A 22229-nucleotide genomic window follows, 5' to 3' on the forward strand; every position below is an offset into this window, starting at 1 on the left:
GAATAAACTGTATTATTTACAAAAAAAGAGCTTAAATCAGATTTGAATGTAACTCTCAGAATCAACATTCACACTTTGAAATAGTTTGAACATTAACAGTATAAAAATCACCTGACCTGGCCTCTCTGTCAATTTGATTTAGTTTAAAATAGTCTTTTTAATTTCAATCTTTGTCCTTTAAGCTGAGCCTGAGTGGGGATCTGAGTCGGCCTGCTGGACACCGGGGGTCCGCCTGTCGCCCCCGGTGTTGTCCGAGGCCATTAGCACACCTGGCGAGGAATGAGGCGCTCACATCTGATCGGCGCCGACTGGAGCCTCACTCTTCATTTCTGTCACCAGGCCGGGAGCCGGGCCTCTGTCAGCCGGTGTCACCACATGATCGGGCCGAAGACTCGGGGGGAAATTCAGAGTGTCTGCACGGTCACTTTGTGCTTCCTGTTTGCGGCGGTGTGACGGTGACAGTGCCTCGTCTGGTTACCTACAGGGCCAACGTGGGCTGACCCACTTTACACACGTCTGCAGCAGCAGCAGCGGCGCGACAGAGATTTGGGGAAAACCTGGAGAATTTGGGCGAAACCGTGAAGGAAAAGTCATGCGGGGCTGCGCTGAAAACCAATGAAGTAATCTTCTCTCAATTAAACACACGATGCAAAGTCACCGTTTGACATGTATCTTGTATCGTCTCTTGTATTGTTTTTAATGCACTAACTCTGATTGTACGGCGTCCTTGAGTGCAGAGAAAGGTGCCTTGGAATAAAATTTATCATTATTATTATGACGTCATATTACAAGGTGAAAACTCAGCCGCTCCCAGAAAGGGAAGCTCATGTTTGAAATGTCGTTTTGGCTGCTTGTTTTTCACCGTCGCCACAGGAAGTCATTGCAAGTTGCACAGTCGACAACGCAACTGCAGCATTCCCTCCAGACACTGCTACTACTACTACAAAAAAAAGGAATATAATGACTGGAAATGATGTTGTCTAATAATCAGGAGGCGAGACTTTTTCAGGCTTTGTTAGCATGCGCCAACGGCTTTTGTCTGGGACGTTGTTCACTGCATGATTGTTCCTATTCTGTGGATAAAATGCACCATGTGGAGGTCAAACATGTGGACAACAATTCAATCCTGCAAGATGCTTCAATCCTGCCTGCAGGAGTCCGATTTTATTTCTTCTTCCAACCGTCTTTCAAAGTGTTACCGATGCTTTTTGTGCTAAATCACATTTTCACACACTTCTCTTCTGGGTGATGTGTCCACCTGTTCTGGGATTGGAGATAACAAAGTTCTCAATAATCACGTTTCACACCTTTTTTTTTTTTTTTTTGCTGTTCTGCTTCTGTATCATCATTGATTTGCATGTTTTTCCTCCATCGTTCACCAGTGAGCAGATAGCAACACAGCAGTGAAAGTTAAGTGATCTTATTTCCCGGGATGTGGCATTAGCATCGAAGCTAATCAATGAATAAAAACTTAAACACTGCAGAAATCCTGTTAGGAGAAGTTACATGATATATATTTTTTTTTAACCAAACACTGATCACACATTTTTGTCATAGATTTTTATAAAGAAAAAAAATGTATTGGAATTTGCTTATTTTCAGAAGGTACTTGTGTTGTTTTGCACTCAAACCAAAGGATTTTGTCTATTTATAGTTTATTACGCTCTAAATTTCCTGCTGTGGCCTGATTCACATCACAGTGAGGTGAGCGTGACCTCTGAATTGAATTAATTTGACGGGTGATCCTGCTGTCAACAGTCTAATAATCAGTTTTCCAAGAGACGAAGACATTACAGGAGTGTAATTTCTACATTAAGAAAGAGTTGGAGTATCTGTAGAAAAGGCTTGATCAGCATTTATTTGGTGTTTCAAGTTGCCACAGTTTTCCAATCAGCGCCGTGATTGACTGTTGGCTTTATTTGTGTGGCGGCACGAGTGTTTTCAAATCGACGGACCGCAGCAGGTTGGAGTTTCAGTCGTTTATCCAGTCAGCTGGATTTATTTATGCCTTTTATACAAAAAAAGAGTTACACTCTTGTGATCAGTCAAAACACAGGGATTATCTCGACAGTTGGATGAACTCTGCTTCACCACCAGAACACAAAAGACACTAAACAATGAATTGACTTCATACTGATGCTGGTTATCCTGTCCTGGATCCAGGTGATGCTCCTTTTATTCTCACTTCATCTTCTTCTCAATCTGATTGAATTAAAATATTGATTTTATGATCTTCAGTGTTGCTTCAATAATCTGTGGATGCAAGCAAACAGTCTATTGGATTTACCATGTGCACTAAGACCCACATTTATAAATAAATAACTAGTAAGTTGCACTATTGCAAACCTTGGATTTGAACTAACTCAGATTAATTACTTAATGTTTGACCTTACAGGCATTTATACGTCCATCCTAAACCTGTGTGATATGTTGGATTGCATTCAGCAGTTCAGACTCACTGAAAGGTGGCACTAACATGGTTGAAACGGATTAACCTCCCTTCAGTACAAATGCTCAAGTTAATCTGTCTTAACCCCCCCCACCCCCACCCCATCCAGCCTGAGCTCTGCTCCTCCTGCAGTACTGCATGACGGCCACTAGTGAGGTAAATTAGGCCCAATTGAAGAGAGGGTTGTGTGTGTGTGTGTGTGTGTGTGTGTGTGTGTGTGTGTGTGTGTGTGTGTGTGTGGGTGTGTGTGTGTGTGTGTGTGTGTGTGTGTGTGTGTGTGTGTGTGTGTGTGTGGGTGGGTGTGTGTGTGTGTGTGTGTGTGTGTTCAGCAGGAGGAGATGAATACCTGGTGAGAGTGTGTGACTGGTTGCGGGTGAGAAAGACGAGACAAAGCCAAACAGACAGTTTGATGCAGGAAGAAGAGACAATCCCTGCAGGCGTCTGTCACCAAGAAGATATGCAGATCTTTTTTGTTGTTGTTGTTTTTTTTTTTTTTTTAAATCTCCAGATGTTTGAAAGGCTTTAAGTCACAGGTTCTGTACGAGTGTTTGGTGTTTGTGTGACTGCTGGCGGCGTCGCAGTCACATCTGCTTCTGTCCCGCTAACTTCGACACCAACCTTGAAAGTTCCTGCTGACACTTCGCAGACGGACTTTGGCGCGCGGCGGGATGGCGGTGTTGTGACACGAGACGAGGTTCTGTTTTGTGGTTCTTGTGTTTGTCTGCAGCACAAACAGGAGACAGTTTGGCGCCCATCCTGGTCCGGCTGACCGCGGTGGCGTGGAAGGGCGTTGGGGCGCCGTGAGGTAATCAGTGGGTGTAATAGCCGTAGTAATCTGCGTCTCTGTTGCTGTCTTTCTCGCAGAGCTCGCCACTGCGTGGGGGCGGGGAGTTTTCGGTGCTGGACGTGTACGGCGACACCCTCCTCTTCTTGTTGTCGCCCACGCCGCCTTCGAACAAGCCCGAGTCCACTGAGTCTGCCGACTTGACGGAGGGCGGCTCGAGCCAGGGGTCCTCGGCCAGCACGCCGTCTTTGGGCTTGTCGGCCAGCAGGCCGGACTGCAGAGACTCCAGCAGCGAGGGCGGGTGCAGCCGCGGGTTTCCAGGCGATGTGGACGATGAAGAGGAGGAGGAAGAGGACGATATAGGTCGGAACCAGCCCAGGCCGGGACCCGGCTTGGTGGCGTGGCTGAGGTACTGTGGGGTGGGCCGGCTGGTGCTCCAGCCCGCGGACGTGGCGCCGGACACGCTGGTAGAAGCAAACGGATGGTCTGGGTAGTAGCTGAGCGCGTGGTGAGCCGACGTCTGCAGTGGGAAGGGCTTGTAGAAACCGTTTCCCGAGAAGTCGCCGTCGTAGGAGGAAGTGAAGTCGAGGCGGTTGGGGGCGACGCCCTGCTGCGGCGTCAAGTACCAGCGGCTGTGGGGTCCGGGGCTGGAAGACGGGTCTTTGTGCTGCTGGCCCATCCCGATGGCGTCGCGTGAGTAGAAGCGGCTCTGCGGCAGCGGGCTCATGTACTGCTCGGACAGGTAGCCCTGAGGGTAGCAGCCCCCCGCCAGGAGCTGCTGGCCCTCCGTCGGGGATGGCGTGAGGCGATCAGGGTCGGGGGGAGCGTACAGCCTGAGCCGGAGATAAGAGAGTGTGAGAAGAAGACGTAAAAAAGGTGTTACTTCCTGCCCAAACCTCAAACAAGAACCAAACATCTCGCAGCCCCTCACACCCTCTGACTGCAGCAGCAGTAGCAGCAGCAGCAGCAGAAAAAAAAAAATCACATTTCTTGGCGGTGCTGCAGCTCCCCCTATGAAAGCCAAAGCACCCCCAAGAAAATTTTTTTTTTTTAAAGTGGTTTATTTAGATTTTTTATTTCATGTGTGAAGATTATAATTTGACTGATAAATACCACAATAAAACTTGTATTTTTTTAAAACTAAAAAGCAGTGTAATGGGATTCAACCAATTGCTGCAGCGGACGCATTAACCTTTGAACTTACAACTTCCTGTTATTATGAGCGCATTTTTCCTAGTGACTACGTAACTTACTAATAGTAATGAAACATGGAGCGCTTTTGTCCCAAAAAAAAAAAAAAAAAAAAGTGTCAAAATCACTGATGCCTTTGTTCTAAACCACAACAACCAACAAATCGTTTTATTATGACGGCTCATGGTGAGTGATGCTTATTGCCTATTTGGTGTTTGAAATCCGAATTCTGACTCCTGGTTCTCTCTCTGCAGTGTTTATTAATGTCATTAGATCCACTGAACCAAATATTTTTCTTTCAGTGGAGGTTTTGGGGACTGGCAGCAGGAGTTAGTGTCTTTGGCCCAAATGAAAACTCGCTGTGTGTTTTGCTTCCTGCTGCTGTTGAGGCTCCATCAGTCACATTCCTGCGTGAACGTTTACATTCAGTGGTGAGTTTAAGTGGCAGGCTTGTAAACCTCTCATCACTTTGGCTAAATATCTTGCGGATTGTGTCGCATAGTAATGTTTTAAATAGTGGCGCTTTTACTGTATGTGCGCGACTGTTACGTTCACGGTGCGGTGCGTGCATATTGTCGGTGCTACGGTAGAAAATAAACTAGAGATCCCTAAACTCCCCAGCACCCTCACTGAAAGATGGAGCTCCCCCAGAGCGCCAGCAGGAAAATATATCTGGCGCCGCCACTGGTGAAAAACGGTACTTCTGCAGCCATTTTACCATTCTTACCCACTGGAGTTTGACCGATGTCCCAGGGGAGGAAAAAAAGATTAAAGTTCTACTTGTATGCAAAAGATTAAAAAAAGAAAAGTTTAAAAGATGACTTACGTGTCGTAATTGTCACGGAAGCCTTTTGCGAAGGGGTTGTGGTCTATTTTCAGCTGAGTGATCTGTGCAGAGAGAGCGAGAGGGAGGGGAACGGAGAAGTCGTGACTGGCAGCAGAAACCACAAACATAATGTATGTGAGCAGCAGTTCTGATATAGTGAAGAGCAGCAGTTCTGATATAGTGAAGAGCAGGAGCTCTGACATAGTGAAGAGCAGGAGTTCTGACATAGTGAAGAGCTGAGGTGACGTGACTCTCAGTTGAACCTGACGTACGTACGAACGTAAATTCACCCACGCAGACACTTACATGAGATGTAGGAGTGCAAATTAGTGCTCATGCATGACTGATGCAGGCCTGCATAAATTAGAGCCATCCACAGTAAAGCATTTTTCTGACATGAATAATTGACCCTCATTTAGACATGTGTTATAACAAGTGTTATTATGGCTTTTTGAGAACAGTTGAATCCAAATAAGGAAGATCATTTCAATTAAAGTCGAGCCACTGTAAATTAATCTTCTAGTAACTAATATTATTGATTGAACTTTATTCAAAAATAAAGAAGCTAAAGGCTCTGAAATGACGCAAATGCTTTTTTCTGTAAATCTCCTGGTTTCCTTGTATTCACGCTTCTTACAGCTGAAGAAGCTGTCTTGATGTTTACTATAACATATTGTGTTGATGAAAATACCCCAAAAGTTTTCAGATTCTTACGAACAAATTTCAAGTAAAATTAAATAAATAAAAAGCTTTCACTGAGTAACCGTAGTGTCCGATAAGAAAAGAGAAGTGATCTGTAAAGCCAACTAGAGACATTTTTTCCCCATTATTTATATATATATTTCTATAATCTTCTGAAGACATGAACTTGAAGTTTGCGGGACTCACGTCTGCGTTCTGATAAGCAGTGACGGCGATGAACTGCGTCTCGGGGAAGATGAAGGTCTGAGCTTTGGAGGACAGGAAGGGATCCTCCGAGCCGTCCTCCTTCACCTCCACCACGTGCAGCCGCGGCTGGTACTTATGGAGCGACTGCAGCACGATCATCTGCACACGGAGACGATATGACGTCACACATCACCAGAAGACAGAAGAAGCCAGCACTTTGTCACAAAGTGCTGGAGAGGTTCAGTCATGATCAGAGGAAACCAGAAGACGATGTCCAGGCCCTCACAGGACAGACAGACACTGACAGTCACCCAAAAACCCTGACACGCAAGTCTCTGGATTGTTGAAGGAAATGGAATAACATGCAAACTTCACTCAGAAAGGCCCTCGAGGTTCATGTCCTCAGGCCCCGTCCACACGAGACAAATCCCGGTCGTTATTAAAAAGTTTTCCCGTCCACGCGGGAAACATCTTTGCACACGCAACACCATGAAAACTACTCAAAGTGATGTAGTACATGTAGGTGGTACTGTAACGCTGCCACAGAAATACACCAAAAACGTAGAAGAAGACACAAAGCATGAAAAAACAGAAAAATGGGACAGATTATTAAAGGGACGAGCATCAGTAGCTCCTGCAGCTCGATCTGGAGCAGGTAGTCCGCCATGTTGTTGTTAAGTGACGTCATCGAGAGGGTTGCAGGGTTATAGGTCAAGAGATGGGCCCATGACATCATCGTTTTCAGCTAATGTACATCTAACCCTGTCCACACGTCAAAGCTGAGGTGGCGTTTTCAAATTCCTCCATTCTGGAACCCGTTTTCAGGCTCCCAAAACGGCGTTCCATGTGGATGATTGGACAAAAACGATGGTTACATGAAACGGCGTTGTCGCGTAAACAAGGCCCGAGTTTCTTATATCCTCGCTGAAAGCCTCCAGGCTGCAGACGACCTCTCTGAACTTTGACTTGTCAAAACATTACAGTGAGACCAAACATAATAGACGCATCCAGAAACTTAAAACCAGAACCCTTCACAATAAAAGCACCAGGCAGCTTCCCAGAAATGCTAGAAAGTGTCTTATTCATGTTTTCTTCAAGAAGGGCAAATTTAGTTTTGACAACATAAAGCAGACAAAGCATCCAGACCTTGAAGTGAATATAAGAAAGCTGGAGTATCGAGTTAAAACCTGGAACCTCAAAATTCCCCTAATCCCAGTTTACGCAAAAACAAGTGTAACCACTAAACCTTCTTCACTTTGGGTCCGTTTACACGACAGCGGTGTTCGGCTCCACTGCAACTGTGACTTGTTTTATACCGGCTCCCAAGGCGGGACATTTCTTTCTCACTCGCGATTCCCCCCCACAGAGCTGGACCGAGACCACGGAGCGCTATTAGCGCGAATGTGCACATCCGCCGTGGTAAATAGTTCTCCTGCGCATGTGCGAGTAACAAACATGGCAGCTTCCATGGTGGCATGACTCGCAGTCCGTATTCTAGTTTTGTAGGCGATATTGGTGACTCATCTCTAATAGCATCCAATTTGTCATCTATCCACACACAGGTGATGTACTCCTGATTTTTGATAAAGTATTTGTTCTCAGCACACATGTCTGTGTGGTTTCATTACAGAAACAAACAACAGCACCCTCCCGTGGCCTGGCATACTAACTACATTGTAGTCAGTGTGTCTGCTGCTGCAGTGTAAAGAAGAACATGCAAACTCCACACAGCAAGGCCCTGAAGCCTGTGATACAATTAAAAAGATGTGAATTCACCGTAAAACCATAATTGAAATTGCAGAAACTTGAATACCGAAGCTGCAAAGTGCCCTGTTAATGCACAAAAAATTGAATTCGGAGACTGAACCTACAAATACCGTCCGTACCTGCGCCACGTTGTTGGTGCTGCCCTTGTTGTTGGTGAGCTTGAGTTTGCTGAACGACACTTCTTGCCTCATCCAGTGAGCGCCCGTGTTGGGTGAGTCGGGGTGCATGTACATCCTGTTTCCTGCAAGAGGCGAAGGACATTCAATACATCCTCCACGTCTTTACACAAGAAAGACAAAACAACTCAATAAAGCCTTATTTACAACAAATCAAGACAATAACTTTAAATAAATCAGTTTTTTGCATGCTTGCATAAAGAACTGAAACGGTCTATTCCTCTATTACTCTTCTATAGTTTTATTACTGATCGTGCCCTGTTGAAAATGCTTAAAAGGTGATAAAGATACTATGAAATACTCTTTAATGACTGTAATTCCACTTAAATTGGTGCTATTTTCTCATTTCAAGCAGCTTTATGTCGCCAAATTGTTTAATTTTGAATTTCTTTCTAGCAGACATCCTATTTGACTATTTTATTTCCCATTTTTGAGCTGAATAACCCTTTTTTACGACGATTCGTTTTCCTTTGTCTCTCTGTTTTCGTTCATACATAGTTACTTATCTTTTAGCTGTTTTAAAATGTAAATGTGAAATTGACAGTTTAAAACCTCAAACTAAACAAAACATAAAAACTCTTTGAAATACATTTTGAATGAATTCCCCCAAAATTTATTAAAATAAAAAAACTGATGCAGCTAAGTGAACTGCATTCACTTAGCTGCATTTACAAACAACCAAAAAATTTGAATATCATGATGAAAGATTTAGTTGAACCAAAATGTAAATATTGTTGACTTAAATTGTAAACTTCAATAACAACTTTAAGAATTTACAGTTGTTCATATGTTGGCGTTTCTTTAAATATACTATATGATCAGCACACCATAAAACTATGCAGATCAGTTAACTTAGTGAACAGAAAAGCAAAAATTCATGTTTTTCTGTGCTTTTTTTCAAATTCATGTTTGAGCAAATTATTTAGTGTGTATTTATAATATAATAATATGAATAATATGAGATTAAAAGTATTTTTAAGTATGTGCAACAAAAATATATAAAACTGAAGTCGATGGAAAATAAAGTGTGACAATGGACAATGGACTGTAAATGTTTCCTGTGAGCAGGACTGCTGGTGTTTTTGGTGCGTTTCACGTTTTAACGAGTGTTTAACAGCGTTACCACAATGACCTGCGAACCTATGAAGCCTCCGCCACATCAGTCAGCTATTAGATTTAATTAAGTGGGGCTGCTACACCACAGTTTCCACCTTTAGTAACACCTGACTGATGTGTGACAACACCTTTCACTTTCTTGTGTTCACCTAATTCCGGTTTATTTTTCACCTGTTAAACTAAAACTGTGACAAACTGTACCATAATAACAATATCGTCGAATACGATTTTGAAGTTGTTACACCGTCCGTGTGGAGTCTGCATGTTCTTTGTGTGTGAATGTGTGTGTGTGTGTGTGTGTGTGTGTGTGTGTGTGTGTGTGTGTGTGTGTGTGTTCCCTGGATGACTTTTTATTACTAATTATACTGCAGCTGTAAGAAATATGTAATAATTATACACATGAATAACAACAATAATCCACAGGTTCATTAGATCCCATTTTGAATATTAGAGTAGGGAAACTTTGTCCACTATATGAACAAGAATGTTAACTCGTGTGTGTGTGTGTGTGTGTGTGTGTGTGTGTGTGTGTGTATATATATATATATATAATTCCTATATTATTATATTATACATAATTCCTTTATAATTCAGACATTTGATGTAATTTCAGATCAACTTTATCCGTTTGTGCAGAAAATCTTCACAAACACCAAACCAGTGTTGTTGAAATGGAACAAATAAAAAGAGAGAAGTGAAACTATATAATAATTATTCAAATTCAATAATGGTAAAGTAATGAAACATGCATGTTTGAGTACCTGGCATGTTCCCCTCTGCTTTCCCACACTGGACCCACTTTCCGCCCTGGTACCTCCAGTGGTGCTGGTCCGCCAGAACCACGTCCACGTAGACGTTATAGTGAGCCGACGGGTCCAGAGCGCTGATGTTAAAGCTCAGGAAGGGAAACATCCTCCTGCACAGAGAAAAAACACAAATAAAGACACTTTTTAAACATGTTATATGTTTATCCCGTTTAGATTTCGGTTTGAGATTCAAACTGTGACGTGAGACAGAGATGGTGACAACAAAGCCATTCAATGTGATTCAATTCATTTCCATACATTAAAACAATCAATATCTCTACAGGGTGTTTTGAAATAACTTAATGAGAGCTGAAAATGTTAAAATAACAGCTTTCAATCTCCTCTGCGACCATTTATTGTCCAAACAACTCCCCCACCCCTACCCCTGCCCCCCAGATGGATTTTACAACTGAAATAGGCCACTAAGACTATTCTAATACGTCTCGTGAAAATTACACATGTAATGCTACTAAATAAGTGAGGCGCTGTAACTGCTGGTGTCAGAAGTGCTCTTTGAGGGATTAATGTATGTACGTGAAGCTCAGAGGTGATTTTCCTGCTCAGACCTTGAAGGTTACGCGACGCGTTCAGTGTCATCCCCAGCTCCAGTGGAGTAATGGGCGAGAGGTGGCGCCGACGGATGACACTGTGCTGAATATTTAACGCTGCTGTTAATAAAAGATGCCCCAGAAGATGCTCTTGATTGCTGCGGCTTTACATGTTGAACTTCCCCCTGATCACCGAAGGGCTTCAGTGAGACGGGTTTACCGGGAGGTCAGGGCGTCCCGGAGCGCCGCGGCCCAGGGCGCCGCGGCCCGGGGACGCCTGGTTAAAACCGCCAGAAGGAAATGCTCGATAACATGAAGACGGGATGGAAACAACAAACACAATACAGCATTAACCTGCATGCACAATAGCTGTGATTAGCATTTAACCATAAAGTTGATTGTCCTTCTTGAACTGTCTGCAGCTGCGTGCAGCTGGTAACAAGATTTTAGAGCATCTTCCTCTCATTATCTGATGTGACATCAGCTGAACTTCACGAGTGAATCAATTGTCTAATGACAATAAAAGTGATACTTGTCTTTCAATAACTTGTCAGTTAAAATCTTTTTGTTCTGGAAGATATTTGTATTGATTTGTATGGGTGTTGTAAACTCAGGTCAGATTATTGTACTTGGTGTAAATAAATGAGGGCAACACGTTTGACGTTTTGTTTTACACCAGCTAGAATCTCCTGGGGCTACGGAGCAACTGTGCTGAGTGTAGGGCAACTCGATAGTATTAAACTCTGAATACGAGCGCGTACAGACGCAAACAAATGTGTTGCTGCAAAAGCTTTTCTCTCTCTGTGTGAAACGTGTGAACGAGATCAAATATGTGTGTGTGTGTGTGTGTGTGTGTGTGTGTGTGTGTGTGTGTGTGTGTGTGTGTGTGTGTGTGTGTGTGTGTGTGTGTGTGTGTGTGTGTGTGTGTGTGTGTGTGTGATCACTGAGGTTTACTGTGATTGTATTAAAATGCAGCCTGTACTCCTTGAATAAGTTTTTCAATTTAATGAGGTCAAAACAAGTGCTGTGTGTAGGAATGTAAAGCTGCAAGCTGCAGCAACGTCTGGAGGAGTGCATGTTCTGGAACTTAACGACAATTAACTTACTAACTGACTAACTAACTAACTAACTAAGGATGCTTAAGGTCAATACAGAATCCCACTTTCAGCTCCACACTAAACAGCGCCCCCTATAGGCCACTTTACATGGACGGTTGTTCCAGAAAGGAGAGATGATGCAACGCTTCAAGCTTTTTGAGGAGTCTGAACAGAGCTCAGCTGCTGCCTCAGGCCGCAGGAGTTCTACTAAACCTGCGCTCGTCTTTCCAACTGCAGCACTGCCAACGTGAAACTGAGCAGCCTCAGCTGAGGACCGGCCGTCCAGCAGCCGTCCAGCAGCCGACCAGCAGCCGACCAGCAGCCGACCAGCAGCCGACCAGCAGCCGACCAGCAGCACAAGAGCTGGACAGGATCAGTTCAGAGGTTTGGAAAACCGGTCAGTAACCGCATGCTTGATGGTTTGCATCTCACCAGCATCACTCTTGACCCACGGTGTTTCCGTTGGATCACTGACGGGACTCCTGGGTCGTAATCTAAAGTTTGTTGGCTCTGATCCAGACGGGTCGCCACTGAGCAGAACCCTGAAATCTCTAAATGCAAACAAACATGGAGGTCACATGAGCCACTGAGCAAGTGTTCAGATTGTGACTGTAGGAGAAAGGGTTCCCTTCTACTTCGAGAGATTATCTCTCCCTTAAAACTAACTACATCCTGGTACCTCACAGATTTCTGGTTTCATGGATTGAAGATGTTTGCAAATGCAAGTTGAGAGAAATCTCTTGATGCATTAAAACATGTTTCAGTGAAGTTTTGCTTTGATGTGGTTTCTGTCTCTGAAAGGCAACTTATTATCCCCTCTCTCTCTCTCTCACACACACACACACACACACACACACACACACACACACACACACACACACACACACACACACACACACACACACACACACACACACACACACACACACACACACACACACACACACACACACACACAGTTGGGTCTTTGTGGCTAAACGTTGGGTCCAGTTTAACAATCCGTCTCGGTTCTCAGTGAAACACAATCGTGGCAGCAGCTCTTGTAAAGAACAGGTGAAATGTCTCTTCTTCCACTGCACCGGTTCAGAGCAGCGGAAGCAGGAACTGGACTGCTCAACGCATGAATGGATGAATCCACCTCCGCTGTGACGGAGTCAAATCTAGAAAGTAGGTGAATATTGTCAATTCACTTGAAGGCTTTTATGGGAAATCAAAACTCCACTTTTGTGGGGAAACTACTGAAAACACAGAGGAGCATTTGCATGCGGGGGAGGGCTGATAGAGCTGAAAACACGTGATAGCATGTAGTGTGGTGGTGGTGTGGGTTGGTGATGTGGTTATGAAGGGTAAAAGTCACTGTGCTTCTGTCTGTCTGTGCCACACAACACACGCTTTTATTTTCACCTGACGGTTCCAACCAGAAGGAAATGGACTGTCTGAAACGTCTGTGGAGGTTTAAAACAATGCACTGCAGCACATGTGGGAATCAGACCTGCGGCCTCGCGGCCAGCAGAGAGACTCCCTGGACAACCTGCCAGCGTGCCGCTGGGCTCAGAGAAACCTGACAATAACAACAAACGTCTGCTGCTGCCTCCTCAGTCTGATCCAACAAACCAACATGACGACTCATAACTGAAGCCTCTCTTCAGACGAGTGTGGTGACGCAGCCAGTAATACAGAGACGGTGACATTTAGGAGGAAAAATCAAAATAAAGTGTAGACAGAGGCAAACCGGACGGGAGGGGGCGCGGGGGTTTGGGTAGACAGAGGGGAAACCGCAGGGGGCAGATGGAGGTTTACAGAGGGAGGGAGGAAATAGCAGAGGGTGGAGTGGGGTGGGGGTGGGGGGCACTGGGTATCCACCAGGGGAGAGGGAGGACTTTTCCACATGAGCGCAGCCGCTGATTCATCCGGACAGGAGTTCAGGTCCAGTTTTTGTCACCGCGCGTACGCTTGATCATCTGTGTCGAAAACATGCCAGTCTACAGCTGCTGCCGGACACAAGCACTCCCTCAGACACTCCTGTCCGCCGCGCCGACTCATCGCAAAGGAATCCCTCCACCGGACGCTTCGTTTTGGACGAGGTGTTACCGGATACTCTCGATTTCATGCTTCATGTGTCAATAACGACAATGATAAGAAGGACTTTTTTTCCCTCCACACAGCTGATTGGAAGGTTTGAAATCAGACCGGTGAACAGTACGAGAGGCAGCACCAGGATGTAGTGGTCTGCACTGTTGCACGACTTCAAACCTGTGATATGACTCCGCTTCTCTAACCACGAGGCCACCATCACTGCTGCGTGTTGTCTCTGCATTGGTTTCCATCGGTTTCCAAAAGAGTCCAAACACAGGTGTTAGTTCAACGGGTGAAAGATGGAGTAGTGGTTCGAGCTGTCACCTCACAGTCAATGTGTCCTTGGCTCGTTATCGGGTGCAGGAAAGAGACAACAGTTCATCTTTTTCAGCCTCCGGGACAGTTACTGTCCATGTAGAGTTTGCATGTTCTCCCTGAGACTCAAGTGAAAACAGAACATTTTCACAGCATTTTGGGTCCGTTCACACGATAACGATGCTCGGAGCAATGGAAACACAACTTTTTGAAAACGCACCGACTCCGTCTTCGTGGGAATGGGGGAAAACACAACTTTCAGTAAATAGCTCTTCTGCACATGCTCAGTAGCTGGACAATAAGAACAATGTTTCCTCCAGAGTGTCAATGACCCCCAGTCCAGATTCTCCTGGGACTTGGTAGTTTTATTTTGACAGTCACCATAATAACAATCCAACTTGGTCGTCTGTCCACGAGAATGTCCGTGTTCTCTCGTTGTTAATTTTAAAGCGTAATATTTTCTTCTGCGCGCGTGTGTGTGTGGCTTCAGTACAAAAACAAATAACAGCACCAACTCATGGCCTTTCATGTTAACCACATTGTTTTCTGTGTTTCGGTCGTTTCCGTGGAAACAGACTTTGTTTTTTCAAAATGAAAGATGAACGTTTTGTGAAACGGAAACACAAAAACATTATGTTTTCTCTTGAAACGTTGTTGTGTAAACGGCGCCTTAGTTAAAACTATAAACGGATGCATGAAAACCTTCAGCTCCGACTGGGAACACGGAGAGATTAAGTCACAAATTACTGTAATTCTCTGAGCAGCTGAGTTTTGTCGCAAGTCGACGAAGTAAAAGGTAGATTTCCTGGGGTCTATTTTCACTGGTGGATGAATACATGTTTGTTTCCAATAGCGAGACATTTGAGTGGGAAACATTTTAGGAACAATTTGGTTCAGTCTTGAATCGTTTTTTGGAGGAAATCTTTTGCCACGGGAGCAAAAGACACGTGTGACATCAGTTCAGGCCTCCGTCATGTTGTTCACGTTCAGCTCATGCCAGGTGTGAAGCTATTAAACAATATGGATCAATACTTCTGCAGCTTTGATGGTCCTTTATTGGCGGGTTCCCACCATAAAATATCTCCTCAGAAATGTTTCTGTTTATTACCAACAAAGACCTGAAAGTTTCACTTTTACCTGAAGCTCTTTGTTTGAACGGGATCCGTCGGACTAGAATGTAAAATAACAAAGTCGCCAGATTAAACACTTATTTCAGCTTCCTCTCAGAGTTTATATCGCCACCAGTTCTTTTGAGGTTTGTGGCTCTAAAATCAGGCTGGGCTTCATCACTCAGGTATCACAAGAAGGTTCTTGAAGCGGTGCAGAGGAAGTGCTTGTTTAGCCCTCTGAAAATATTGGCACTCTGTGCTTCTATGCACACATAAACAGCTGAACAGGAAGTGACAGGTCATACTGTCAAAACCTTGAAATAGTCCCACTTCTGCTTTCTAAAACACACACAGAGAAGGTGGATGGATCAGACTCCACCTAAAAAAAAAAGCTTCTTTCATTGACAGTAAATGTTTAGATGTCTGCAGCAGTTCATGTTGGTCTGCAGGAAGTGTTCAGTCATTCCTCCTGCAAAGGCTTGTATTTCATCTTTTTACTTCAAAGTTACTTTGTTTGAGAGTTAATATTTGTTGAGATGAAGGTTCTGAACGTTGCATGAAACCTTTGGGATTTGCGTTGATTTGGTTGTGATGTAACATCCATTATATATCTGGCTTTGTTTTCTATTTAGCAAACACACTTTGGACACTTTTTGATTTAAACATCCTGTAACTGCAGGAGTAAATTCGCAGTGACGTTCATGCAACAAAAGCCTGACTTTGAAATTCAATGTGCGCATTGATGACTGATTTTGTTCTGGTTTATCAATCCCACAGTCGCAGCACCTTGAAGTCTATAAATGAATCAGGGGATTATTTCCTCGCAGACGTTGGACTGATTCATTACAGTTTGGAGTTAGTGGAGCAGAGAGAGCAGAAGGGCACGAATCCTCTGAAGTGCAACTTTACATTGGTTCACCATCGGTCTAAGAGCCTCTCTTTAGTTGACAGTCGCCGTAACAACAATCCAAATTCGTCACCGGTCCATACAAATGTCCGTGTACTCCCATCGTTAATGTTCTCTGCTGCACGTGTGTGGATTCATTACAAAACAACCAACCGCACCAACTATTGAATCAACGTGATAACGACATACTTTTCAGTGTTTCTGCCGTTGCCATGGAAACAGACATCATTTTCAGAATGTTGCTGTGTTAACGTGAAAGCTGAGATGCGTTTTCACTTGCAACTTTCCGAAAACGGGGCCTGAAATAGACTTTAGGTATAAATGTGGTTGTGTGGTTGTGTGTTTGTCCTGTGTCTGGACTGTGGTAGGAAACTGGAGATAAAACACACACAAAGCGAGAACATGAAAACGCTTCCCGTCGGCCTTGTGGCTCTGAAGTGAGAATTCTAATCAGAAACTTTTTTTTTTGTGTCTAATAACTCAGAGGACTTTTCCAGGAAAACAGGATAGAAAGTTTTAAAAAGCCCTTAAACACACTGATATTGTCTGCACATGAAATTGCTTTAATCACTGTGAATGCTAAATATCTGCACGATGATATATAAAGTCGAAATACCTTCACTTTCAATTGGATTCGTCACAATCAGCCAGCTTCTTAGGAAATTACTTCTTGACTCATTTCTGCACCAACACACCAGGTGTTGCTCTCTGGAAAATACTATGAATAATAGGGGAATTCTTTCGTTTAATGAGATCTCTGGTTGTCACATCCCTCTGTGTCTTGAGCTTGATTGAATGTTTGACCTCTTGCACGCTCTTGGTCTCCTTGAACTTTTGCCTCAAATGGCATCAACTAGTGAGGATGAGAATTTTGCTTGTGAGAGGTGCAGATGAGTCCGGCTTCCTTTTCTGCAGCTTAGAAAAATGTGTGTAGATTTCAAAGCCTCGGCGTGGTACATGAGCCAAACTTCTGAGAGGTGAGTGCAGGCTGCAGCGTCTCGTGGAGGCTGAAGGAAAAAGAGAATGTAGTCTTTCACTTCCTGCACTTCAAAGCTGCTCGGCGTGGCCATCTGAAGCCTCGGCGGTGTTTGACCCTTCTCTATGCATCTCTCTGGAGCTCCTCTCACCTCTCGGCTCCAGCTACCAGGGTTTTGATTAACATTGCAGACCCTCTCAGTCTCCTCTCCAAAATCACAGCAAAATTATAGTGGCAGCCCGAACCCAAGATGAAAATTTAAGGAGGATTTTGCTTCTGATACTGAAGGAAGAAGAAGGAAAAAAAAACAAAAAAAAAAAACCCCATCTTTTATTAGTGTTTCTCTGCTCAACTCTTCTAAAACTCTTGCAGAATTTTTGTTCCAGAAAGTTTGTTTTTTTTGGATTCATTTAGGTTTGTCTGATGTTGTGCTGCAGCTTCAGATGAAAAACCCAAGAACTTTTTCACCGTCAAATTTGTGTATTTTGAGGTTTGTGGGTTTCTTGCACGAAGTGAAAATTGAGCTTTGGAGGGAGGCGACGCCTCCGACGTTTCACCAACGCTGCTATTATTGAGGGTTGTGTTTCCTCACAGAAGACTCGAGTGTGACTGAGTTTTGCACATTAAACTGGTTCATGTTAAATAACAATAGATGAGCACAGACAAAAATAACTTAATGAAATGGACAAAATGCACCACAACTACCTGAATATTTGTCTGTTCTCACAAAATGAGCCTCACACGTTTAGGACATCACTGGAATTCTTCATAATGCTCCAGTGAAGCATTAGAACAATCTCATAACGAACTTTTCCAAAAATGACTTTAAAGAAGCATTTCTGTTCTCCTATAACTACTTCAAGCATTTTCTTTCAGTCATCAGTCAGTAAAGTTGTCACGGGATAAAGAAGGTTTGCAAGCATAAAGAAAACGCACAAGTTTTATCTGCTTTCAAAAACCATCTAAAAACCTGACATCAAATAGAAAAGACGCGTTCCCAGTGTCCACGGAACTATAATTGAGCTGCACAAGATTGATGATGAGAAATAAAGCAATAATCCCCGAACGGTCTTAACAGAAACACATTCTTCATTTAATTCACACAGCTTCCCTGAAGTGTGGCAACAACTTAGTTTATCAGAAACCTGATAAGACATCACATAAGAAAGAATCAGACTGAAAATTAACCTTTCGCTTGAATGCAACTTAAAACTGATTAAAAATAACTAATGCGACTCAAATAGAAACTTTCTCCCCCCGGATGAGTCTGTATTCACAGAAACATACACACTTCTTAAAAACGCTTATTGATGCCTTCAAACAGAATCTGAAGCGAGAAAACAGCCTCGTTTAAGATCCAGAAAAGAAACGACATTAGATATGCTTCTTGACTTCCAGAAACCTCTCTCATATAGTCCAGCAGAAAGAAAGGAATCATTTCAAATAGAAAATAGAATCAAATAGCAAAAATGTGAACACAAACCTCTACCGTCTTTACACCTTAACTTTCATTAAATCGTTGACCAGAAGCAAATCGAGGAGACATTTCTGACGTTCACAAACCTGAGCTGCACTTTAACTCTCATTTCAACCAGAAACTGTGACGTAAAGAGCATATATTATTTGTTTTGTTTTTTAGGAATGTAACTTTCAGTTCATTAGAATCACAGCAGGAGCTTTTATAACAGAACTGTTACTGACCTGCACTTAAATAGTTTCCTTTTTAACAAAACAAAATTAAGATTTCTCTGAATTAATTTGACTTTCATTTGACAAAAATGACAGAAAATGTTGACACTATTCACCACAAGCTAACTGATTTTGTTTCACAAAAACAATAAAAGTTATAGTCTGCATAATGCTCCAGTACAGTGTACAAACGGAAAGCTGTCATATTACACAATAAAAAAAGAAAAAAAGAAAAGATAATAAAAATCACCACATACCAAAATCTTCACCTGGTTGCACAAAACTAAACGCACCATTTAAATGAATTCTGGAGTGTTTGACAGGCAAACGTCCAGACACTCATTAAGTTATAACTTAATAAGTTATATTTCAGATGTAACTGAGCTGCTCTGAAGCTGCTCTCAGCTGTCAGCAAGAAATTAAATAAATCTTTCAGGTTAAAAGAAAAAGTATTTTTGGCAGGATAGCTGCAGATGTCAAACTGAAGATTTTTGCATTGAAGACATTAAAATCCCTTCCGGTTTCACAACAGGAAAAACAGACACAATAATTTAAAAATAGTTTAAGGAGTGAAAAGAATCGCGATTTAAGATTTTTGTTGTCTTTCTAATTTAAAACGAGGCTTAAAGGAGCTAAGTGAAGCCATTGGAAATATCAGTGTCTTATTATGTGACAGCGCGCGCGTTTCCTGCGCACAGATCCGAGACATGAGAAAGCCATGGCCTCAAACCTTCTGTCAAACACAAGTGTCGCATATTAGTGAATTAATCCTCATCGACGTGACTGCAGCTTAATGCTCGGTGACCTATCAGAGAGGCCCGGCAGCGCAGTCTCTTCAGGTCAGAAGCTGTCTGCTGCTGCTGCGCTCCAAAAGCTTCCGCAACTCTTTCTTTTACGACTATTTTCACTGTAATCCCTTTTAAATACACAATCAGGTAGTTTATTGAATACATGGAAAATAAATACACGGTTGTTTTTTTTAAATTCAACTCCAATTTCCTTATAATAACACAATTAATACTGAAATTACAAGAAGTTAGCGCATATTTTAATAAATTTTGCCGGAAAATTTTGGGAAAATATTAAGAAAGACATAATTCTGCCCACTGTATTCGCCTCAGAGAATACTTTTCCCACTGTGAATGAGGTAACGCATCGTTTTTTCACCTGCTGGGATGTAGTGATGCCCCCCCGCTGACTTCAGGGGTCAAACTGCAGCTCACATCGGATCCACTTTTCACACCATCAGCTTTGGTCCGCAACCAAATTTGACGCGGAAAAAAAGCGCGTCTATGGCGTGAACTGCGGTTGATTAGCCAACAGAAAAAAAGGCCCATTTCTAATGGGAATGACAAATTAAGAGATTTCTGCAAATGTCGCAGACACAAAAAATATCTCTCATGTATTTAAGCTTTTAACGCAAAATAAGTAATTTGTAAATTCACCTTTGGACTATTTCATACTTAATATGAGAGTCTGTGTTCACCCGTTGTTGTTATTTCAGCCTTTATAGCGTCAGTTGTATTTTTGTGTAATTTCTAATGGTGGAAACGAATCCAAAAGAACATTTGTCCAAAGAGGTGAAAGTGATGATGATGATGATGCGCTCTTGAAAGTTAAAATGAGGTATGTTGACTCTCGAGCACATTTATTAAAAAATTAAAAAAAAAATAAGGGCAAAGTGCTTTTTAAAGTGACATTGTATGTGTCACTGTGGCGTGGTGGTTCACGCTCATTCTAAGGATTATTTTGGTGAATGACTAAACTGGAAGTGCGTAAAAGCCAAAAGAAAGCGGTGCGAAATTTGCACTTTTACTCATTGTCGTTTAAAGATGTGTGACACTTTGTAAATTGGATATTCCCGGCTTACCTCCCCTGTTTGGTGATTATCATCTCGGTTTGGAACTTGTGGAACTTGGCCCACAGCGGGTAGTTATTGAGCAGCGCCTGCGTCTTGCCGCACACCTGTAGCCCAGGTAAAGGGTACAGAGGCGCCCGCTGGTAAGCGTGCTGAAAACTGGAGGGGTAATTCTCCGGGGAGGGAGAGTACACGTCTTTCCCCGGTGTAGGGAACCCGTCTCCTGCGGCGGGGATGTAACCCTGCCCGGCTGCGGTTCTTGGCGGGGAGCGCACGCCGCCGTACGGGCAGCTGCTCAGGGTCTGTGCGTAAAACCTGCCGGGCTGCGATCCGTACGCCCCCACCGCCTGGTCCGAGTGGTACGGCAGGGTCAGCGTGTCCTGACTGCTTTGGACCGAGTCCGGGTAGTAGAACCTTGCGTCCTGAATCCCCATTTTAAAGTCGGTTAGATCCTTGCTGCTGCGGTGGAGGTGGCTGCTGATGTCCGCGCTCTTTCCGAAAGTTTGCGTTTCAGTCCCATTCAACATGCTGAGGTAGAGGTTTCCACCTATGCCGCCCATTTGCAGCCGCGCTCCTAGGCTGTGCCAAAAGTCATAAGTTTGCGGTCAGGCGTCCAACTGGCTAAAACATGTACAGTGGAAATAAAAGACTCCAAACAGCGCGGAGTGGACTGAGATCCTCAGCTGGAGTCGAAGCGCAGCGACATGATCTGAACCTCTGTCACCGCCGCGCAGAGGCTGGGGAGCGCGCACACATGACCAACACCACCCAAAACACCTAGAACAACCACTTATCAGAACACTGAACTCTTAATCACTCCAGCAGGTGCTTGTCTTGTCTTTTTAAAGTGTGGAGTCGCTGCTCGAGACACAAACACACAAACACGCGCCCTGCTGTGTAACCTGTCATATATACATTTAGTAAGTGGCCACATTCTGGAGGAGTGTCTGAGGACGTGATAGGCTCCAGATATGAAAGAGACACATCCCCCTCATCACACACACACACACACACACACACACACACACACACACACACACACACACACACACACACACACACACACACACACTTTTATTATCTGCGCACTTTGATAATTAATAGAAATACATTTTAATACTTTGATGCATCGAAGTGACACGTTAAATTGAATCCTCATCAATATTCATTAAAACATTAATTTGCTGGTTTGCAGCTTTTTTATTCTTTTGCTTATAACGTAAAGTTAAAATCTGATATTATCAGTCGGGCTTTTATAAAGTCCACAAAATGCATTACTTCCTGCTTGGTTGTTGTATATCTAAAAGTTGTCGCTGATTTATGACCAAATTGTAGTTATTCCTATATAAAATGAAACACGCCCTGTGTGCGGGATTGTTCCCACGTTTTTTTAACCAGTCGACAGATTGAGAAATCATCAACCTTAATTTTCAGTTTGACTCACTCAACGCTCCCTCAATAAAATGTAGTTACTGCGTTATCTAAAATTAATATGAAAAAAGAGAAAGATGTTTATTACATCTGATGAATAATCTATTATAAAAATTGATTGTTCTGTCTCTATGATTCGTGTTTTCTTTGATTTGTAAAGACCTTTACTCACATCGTGCTTCCTAATCCGGTCACTAACACACGAATAGGTCCTGAAGTA

General features: G+C 43.3%; 1 protein-coding gene across 1 annotated transcript; it reads right to left on the bottom strand.

The window, feature by feature from the left end:
* Nucleotides 1–1972: 1972 nt before the first annotated feature.
* On the bottom strand, nucleotides 1973–21463 carry tbx21 (T-box transcription factor 21). The gene is made up of 6 exons (XM_080484495.1): nucleotides 20591–21463; nucleotides 9959–10113; nucleotides 8025–8146; nucleotides 6139–6297; nucleotides 5251–5312; nucleotides 1973–4066 (listed from the first exon to the last, which is right to left on the bottom strand). Exons 1-6 carry the CDS (start codon nucleotides 21136–21138, stop codon nucleotides 3259–3261), a joined length of 1854 nt encoding a protein of 617 aa, XP_080340621.1. The 5' UTR covers nucleotides 21139–21463; the 3' UTR covers nucleotides 1973–3258.
* Between the last annotated feature and the right edge of the window lie 766 nt (nucleotides 21464–22229).

The sequence above is a fragment of the Lipophrys pholis genome (genome assembly GCF_963383615.2).
Source record: "Lipophrys pholis genome assembly, chromosome: 1".
Classification (NCBI taxonomy): domain Eukaryota; kingdom Metazoa; phylum Chordata; class Actinopteri; order Blenniiformes; family Blenniidae; genus Lipophrys; species Lipophrys pholis.

Coding starts and splice junctions, on each gene's coding strand:
- tbx21 (XM_080484495.1), bottom strand. CDS start 21,138: ATGGGCGGCATAGGTGGAAACCTCTACCTCAGCATGTTGAATGGGACT. Junction 10,114..20,590: donor ATAATCACCAAACAGGGGAG/GTAAGCCGGGAA, acceptor TTCTCTGTGCAG/GAGGATGTTTCCCTTCCTGA. Junction 5,313..6,138: donor CTGCTTATCAGAACGCAGAC/GTGAGTCCCGCA, acceptor CTCTCTGCACAG/ATCACTCAGCTGAAAATAGA.